Source organism: Hylobates moloch, unplaced genomic scaffold (genome assembly GCF_009828535.3).
Source record: "Hylobates moloch isolate HMO894 unplaced genomic scaffold, HMol_V3 SCAFFOLD_19, whole genome shotgun sequence".
Lineage (NCBI taxonomy): Eukaryota > Metazoa > Chordata > Mammalia > Primates > Hylobatidae > Hylobates > Hylobates moloch.
The window spans coordinates 13,106,975-13,114,573 of NW_026652294.1; the positions used below are offsets into that span (position 1 = coordinate 13,106,975).

Sequence of the window (7,599 nt, forward strand, 5' to 3'; positions counted from 1 at the left end):
TTTAGTACCAGATATATATAAAAATTAATTCAAAATGGATCACAGATCTAAATGTAAAACCTAAAACTAAAAATTTCTAGAACAAAATATAGGAGGAAATCCTTGTGGCACTGGGTTAGGCCAAGTTTTCTTAGGCATGACACCAAAAGCATGATCCATTTAAAAAACACTGATAGACTGGGCTTGATCAAAATTTAAAACTTCTACTCTTTGAAAGACACTGTTTAGAGAATGCAAAGACAAGCCACAGACTGGGACAAAATATTTCAAAGCATTTTTCTGAGAAAGGACTTACATTCAGAACACATAAAATCTCTTAATAAAAAAATCAACCCAGTGGCTCATGCCTGTAATCCCAGCACTTTGGGAGGCTGAGGTAGGTGGATCACCTGAGGTTAGGAGTTCGAGACTAGCCTGACCAACATGGTGAAACCTCTTCTCTACTAAAAATACAAAATTAGCCAGGCGTGGTGGCAGGCGCCTGTAATCCCAGGTACTTGGGAGGCTGAGGCAGGAGAATTGCTTAAACCCGGGAAGTGGAGGTTGCAGTGAGCCGAGACTGCGCCACTGCACTGTAGCCTGGGCACCAAGAGCCAGACTCCGTCTCAAAAAAAAGAAAAAACCAACCCAACTGAAAAACAGACAAATGGTTTGAACAGACACTTCACCAAAGAGGTTATGTGGAAGGCAAATAAGCATATGAAAAGATACTCAACATAATTAGTCATTAGGGAAATGCAAATTAAACCATGTGATACCACTACACGCCTATTAGAATGGCTAAAATTTAAATGACTGACCATTCCAAGTGCAGACAAGGATGTTGGAGCAAGTAGAACTCTCATACACCACTGGTGGAAACGTAAAATGGTACAACTACTTTGGAAAACAGTTTGGCAATTTCTCAGAAGGTTAAACATACATCTACTATACAATCCAGCCATTTTAATCCTAGGTTTTTACCCAAGAGAAAAGAAAGCTTATGTCCAGAGACTTGTACATGAATGTTCATTGCAGCTTTGGTTATTTAACAGTCAAAAACTGGAAACAACCCAAATGTACATCAACAGATAAATGGATCAACTGCTAAATCTATGCAATGGAATACTATTAAGCAATGAAAATAAACCAGACACTCAACAACATGGACAAATCTTAACTATTCTTAGTGAAAAAAGCTACACAAGGAGTACATACTATAGTAACTCCATTTATATAAAATTCTAGGAAATGTAAACTAATCTACAGGAACAGAAAGCAGATACAGAAAGCAGATCAGGCCGGACACTATGGCTCACACCTGTAATCCCAACACTTTGGGAGGCCGAGACAGGTGGATCACCTGAGGTTGGGAGTTCAACACCAGCCTGGCCAACATAGTGAAACCTTGTCTCTACTAAAAATACAAAAATTGGGGCCAGGCACGGTGACTCATACCTATAATCCCAGCACTTTGGGAGGCTGAGGTGGGTGGATCACTTGAGGTCAGGAGTTTGAGACCAGCCTGGCCAACATGGTGAAACCCTGTCTCTACTAAAAATACAAAAATTAGCCGGGCATGGTGGCGCACGCCTATAATCCCAGCTACTTGGGAGGCTGAGGTGCGAGAATCGCTTGAACCTGGGAGGCAGAGGTTGCAGTGAGCCAAGATCGCGCCACTGTGCTCCAGCCTGGGTGACAGAGCAAGACTCTGTCTCAGTGGTGGCAAAAAAAAATTAGCTGGACGTGGTGGAACGTGTATGTGTAATCCCAGCTACTCAGGAAGCTGAGGCAAGACAATCGCTTTAACCTGGGAGGCAGAGGTTGCAGTAAGCAGAGATTATGCCACTGTACTCCAGCCTGGGCGACAGAGGGAGACTCTGTCTCAAAAAAAAAAAAAAAAAAAAAGCAAATCAGCGCTTGCTTGGGAAGGGGGAAGTGTTGTGGGGGGGCAGCTAAAGGGAGGGACACATAGGAATACTAGGGAACTTTTAGGGGTGATAAAAATGCTTATGTTGATTTTGGTAATCGTTTCACAGGTATATACACATGTCAAGACATCAAATGGTATACCTTTTGTGCAGGCTATATGTAAATTCTATCTCAATAAATTTATTGGTGTAGGAAGAACAAACATGTCACCACACAAAAAATGTCTTCCTAGAAAAATCAGGAAACTGAAGATTAGTCCGAGTGAGAAAAATCTGCTTTAATTCTGTTATCACAAACAGCTCCTAGAATGTTCTGTTGTGTACTTTTACAGAATTTCTGTGCAGTCTCAGTTTTTTCCAAACACAGGATACAATATGGAGAGTTTTCTATGAGTCAGTACGTCATGAACATTATTTGCCAATAAACACATCTGCAATATGGTTTTACAGGACAATGCAATGTAACATTCCTATATATGGATATACTGAAGTTTACACGACCCATTTCTACTATTGGATATTTAGGTTCCTTCTCAGTTTTCATCATTTTAATAAAGTCTCTGCATATCTTTAATGATTCTGCTAGAATAAATTCTTTGAGAGACATTACTGTGCTGAGTGTACTGACAGACTGTGTAGAAGGGCCTTATAGCTTAAACTAGAGCTGGGCTACCTTTTTCATTTAGTTCCAAATTTTTATGATGGGTCGTCCTCTCATCTCAAAAAAAGTTCTTGCAACAAGTTCCTTGACTGCTTTTATATTACCTGCTCTCCATTTCACCCTTAAACAACATTTCTAAAGGGGTAAACTTTAAACTAGGAAAGTTGGAAGATCAGACTTAACTTTAGTCTCAAACCGTATCCAAGCCTTGTATTCAGATCAGTCCATTATGAATTAAGAATTGCCAGAACTAGGCCGGGCGCAGTGGCTCATGCCTGTAATCCCAGCACTTTGGGAGGCCGAGGTGGGTGGATCACGAGGTTAGGAGTTCAAGACCAGCTTGGCCAAGATGGTGAAACCCTATCTCTACTAAAAATACAAAAAGTAGCCGGGCATGGTGGCAGGCACCTATAATCCCAGCTACTTGGGTGGCTAAGGCAGAGAATTGCTTGAACCCAGGAGGCAGAGGTTGCAGACTAGGCAACAGAGCAAGACTCCGTCTCAAAAAAAAAAAAAAAAAAAAAAAGAATTGCCAGAACTAATTTATACCTGAGGACTGGTCTCACATATGAAAGAAAGCATAATGAGATTTCCAGCACAGCTTTATGCTACCCGCCACATCTAACTCAGTTATCCATGCCAATGAAAGATAATCAGTACTTTTAATTCAGAAGCACACAGCCTAACAGTCTTCGTATATAGCTGTGACAAAGTAGACTATGACTTTACCCTGCTGATTAGGAAAAATCCAACCAATAAATCAGTTTCCTGATAATGACATTTCCCCTCAAAGCATAAAATTCTCAGATCTAAGAATAAAACCAGCAGCCAAAAGCATGTCCCCAAAATCACTAACCCCACTTCTGAGTGACTGTGTGCTCACCTACTATCCTGCGCACCAGGGAAGGCCGGTCTGTATCCAACTCTTTCTTCAGACTTTCCACTGGTGAGCTCCGCCCTGAAGCTGGGTAGAGAGAGGCATGCCACTTCTCAGGGTCCCAGACACCATCACTACAGGTCAAAAAATACAACTGTTAGCACTTGCACCCATGAACCATATAGGCAGTCTGATTTCTAAACCTCCTCAGCTAATAAGTTATGGAAACCCATTTCTCTTTTTTTGAGACAGGGTCTTGCTCTGTCGCCCCGGATGGAGCGCAGTGGCGTGATCTCAGCTCACTGCACCCTCTGCTTCCCAGGTTCAAGTGATTCTTCTGCCTCAGCCTCACCAGTAGCTGGGATTACAAGTGCCCACCACCACATCTTGCTAATTTTTGTATTTTTAGTAGAGACGGGGTTTCACCAGTTGGCCAGGCCAGGTCTCTAACTCCTAACCTCAAGTAATCTGCCTGCCTTGGCTTCCCGAAGTGCTGGGATTACAGATGTGAGCCACTACGCCCAGCCAGAAACCCATTTCTAATATAAAGCTTCATGACTGCCTGCAGAATTGTTACCTCTTTTAATATGAAAACAAAAACATCTATTAATTCAGTAATACTTTGTTGTTGATCACACAACACCAACAGTCACTTGAAAACTAATGGTCTGTACACAATTGAAACATTCAGACCATATACCTTGGTGTGCACATGGATTACAATAACTACGCCTGTACTATACAAAGAAGATGTTCCATAAATATTAACTGTTGTTTACTGAAGATTAATACAAAGAAGAAAAAAACGTCCCTTAACTCTCTCACCAGAAGTAGCACCTGGATCATTTGATGTGTATTTTTCCAGAATTTCTATGCACGGTCTTAGTTTTTCCATAAGCAGGGCAAACAGCTCTTACGACCTAAAATGTGTAGTTTAGGTTTTATTTTATTCTCTGTGTAATGATGGGGTGGTGGGTAGTATTGTGCACACAGCAGAAGCTCTGGAGCCCAAAATCTGGGCTTTAATTCTAGTTTTGCCACCACTACTGGGAATATCCTGGACAAGTTACTGAGCTGCATCTTCTGCAGAAAGAACTTCCCAACCCCTAGATTAGACCAGGCCATGCTATACACTAGCAACGTACTTCACACTTGTCCTTTGCAGCCTGTGATGTTTGCAATGATAAATTTTTACAAGTATTTGATTATATCCTTCCATAGACCAATGCCCCATGAAGCCACGGAATATTTTATAGAACCTGGCACAGTATTTATCACATAGCAGGTACCGATGAACATTTCTTTAATAAGTGAGTTAGCTTTTCAGTCTCAAACTCCTCACAATAAAATATATACTACCTACCTTCTAGGGTAGTGGTGAGGATTATCTAGCGTTTAAGAGCCCAACAAATTTTAGTTCTCAGAGAGGTGAAACAAAATGAGAAGCTCTCTCCTCTTTCTTATTTTTATCACCAGGCACAATGTCTCTGCTTCAGAAATAAAAGCTGTTTGTCTGCCCAGGATAACTTTGTTTTTATTTTTTTCAGACAGGGTCTCAGAGTTCTGTCACCCAGGCTGGAATGCAGTGGCATGATTATACCTCACTGCAGCCTGAAACTTCTAGGCTCAGGTGATCCTCCCACCTCAGCCTCCTGAGTAGTTATGACTACAGTCACGTGCCACCATGCCCAGATAATTTTTAAAAATATATTTTGTAGGCCAGACGCAGTGGCTCATGCCTGCTAATCCCAGCACTTTGGGAGGCTGAGGTGGGTGGATCACCTGAGGTCAGGAGTTCGAGACCAGCCTGGCCAACATAGTGAAACTCCGTCTCTGCTAAAACTACAAAAATTAGCCAGGCGTGGTGGTGGGTGCCTGTAATCCCAACTACTCAGGAGGCTGAGGCAGGAGAATCGCTTGAACCCGGGAGGCGGAGGTTGTGGTGAGCCAAGATCGCGCCATTGCACTCCAGCCTAGGCAACAAGAGCAAAACTCCATCTCAAAAAAAAAAAAAAGAAAAAAGAAAAAAGAAAAATCCTAACTAATTGGAATAGCCATTATTCAAGTATCACCTTCATCAGGGAATGTGGTTGAGGCATCCAGGTTTTTTTGTTGTTGTTGTTTTGTTTTTTTGAGATGGAGTCTTGCTCTGTTGCCCAGGCTGGAGTGCAATGGCGCAGTCTAGGATCAATGCAACCTCCACCTCCTGGGTTCAAGCGATTCTCCTGCTTCAGCCTCCTAAGTAGCTGGGACTACAGGCATGTGCCACCACACCCAGCTAATTTTTGTATTTTTAGTAGAGACGGGGTTTCACCATGTTGGCCAGGCCGGTCTCAAACCCCTGACCTTGTGATCCGCCCGCCCTGGCCTCCCAAAGTGCTGGGATTACAAGTGTGATCTGCCGCGCCTGGTCCATCATCTCTTAAATATCATGGTAGATGGTTTTTATTAGTATTAGCCCACATTTTTTTAAACATATAAAGCATCATATTAATGTTCAATTTCCTGGTTAAATAGGACTTTTTTTTTTTTTTTGAGATAGGATCTCTGTTGCTCAGGCTGGAGTGCAGTGACACAATCATAATTCACTGCATCCTCAAGCTCCTGGGCTCAAGCAAACCTCCTGCTTTGGCCTCCTGAGTAGTTGGGACTATAGGCACTATAGTACTATAGGTACCATAAATACAAAAACGTTAGCTGTGCATGATGGCGGGTGCCTGTAATCCCAGCTACTCGGGAGGCTGAGGCAGGAGAATTGCTTGAACCTGGGAGGTGGAGGTTGCAGTGAGCCCAGATCGCGCCAATGCACTCCAGCCTGGGCAAAAAGAGTGAGACTCTGTCTTAAAAAAAAAAAAAAAGAAAAGAAAAAGAAAAAAGAAATGACTAAGGTGGCCATAAGTAGTACAATATAGGATTATTGTAGGAGATTTTCAGACCATTTTCAGCTATAGTCTTCCCAAACCAAAGCCTTCTTCTTCTGAGGGAAACTAGGATGCAATAAAGCTAATCTGAATGGGTGAATAGTTTTTTGTGGGAATGCAAAAAAAGAACTAAGAGCCCCCCTGAGCAGCATACCTAAGGCAGGTACCCTCAAATTACATCGCAAAAAACCACTGGTAGAGGACAAGACCCTGGTGAGGACTCCTGGGTTCAAGTCTTTTTTTTTTTTTTTTTTTTTTTGAGATGGAATCTCGCAGTTGCCCAGGCTGGAGTGCAGTGGTGCGATCTCAGCTCACTGCAGGCTCCGCCTCCCGAGTTCATGCCATTCTCCTGCCTCAGCCTCCCCAATAGCTGGGACTACAGGTGCATGCCACCATGCCTGGCTAATTTTTTGTATTTTTAGTAGAGATTGGGTTTCACCATGTTAGCCAGGATGGTCTCGATCTCCTGACCTCGTGATCTGCCCGCCTCGGCCTCCCAAAGTGCTGAGATTACAGGTGTGAGCCACCGCACCCAGTCGGGTTCAAGTCTTGATTATGCGTTCTGACTATGTGACTCTGACCAGGTCATTTTTTAATTTTAGTTTCATTCCTAGGTAATTGAAACCCATCTTATTACCTCTCGAAATCCCTCTTTCACTCATAATTCTACCAGAAAACTTCAAAACAATACAATTCTTAATTTACCAAGTTTGGTATAACAAAAAGTTATTGACTAGAAGTAGTTAAGGACTAGAATGACACACATACCTGTCATATTTTTCAGAAAGGCACGAAGGCCTCTGTTTGGAATGGGGAAGTTCTTTTATATCCAAGAGTTCTTCCTAAAAAGAGAAATCAAATAGTCATTTTGAATTACATTTCTTAGGCCACACACTTTAAACTTCTTTCTGTTCTGAATAATTCTAAGTGTCCATCTTAAACACTTCACACAATTCTTATTTACATCTTGCCTTATTTCAGAAAGGACTGGAGTACATCAAGGTTCTCACAAGCTCAAGGAGAATAATCTAGTAACTTAAAAGTGATCAGTTTCTGGCTAAAACATTCTCATAATTGCTATTGAATAACATTGTTATATTCCATAACACTGAATGCTCATCAAGGCAAGGAAACTTTAGTTTTAGATAAAACCTCTGCCTAATCTTACCAATTTTCAATGCATTAGATGCCAATTTACAAGGGGATTTTTTTTTTTTTTTTTTTTTTTTT

The 7,599-nt window shown here is 41.8% G+C and overlaps 1 protein-coding gene across 1 annotated transcript in view; it reads right to left on the reverse strand.

Moving 5' to 3' along the window:
- EIF4ENIF1 (eukaryotic translation initiation factor 4E nuclear import factor 1) overlaps positions 1-7,599 on the reverse strand; it is a 59,490-nt gene that overhangs the window by 34,533 nt on the left and 17,358 nt on the right. Inside the window, exons 3-4 of the mRNA XM_058431676.1 lie at positions 7,138-7,211; positions 3,455-3,582 (exon numbers count right to left, since the gene is read on the reverse strand). Of these exons, the coding sequence (XP_058287659.1) occupies positions 3,455-3,582; positions 7,138-7,211 (202 nt within the window). The remainder of the gene's footprint in view (positions 1-3,454; positions 3,583-7,137; positions 7,212-7,599) is intronic.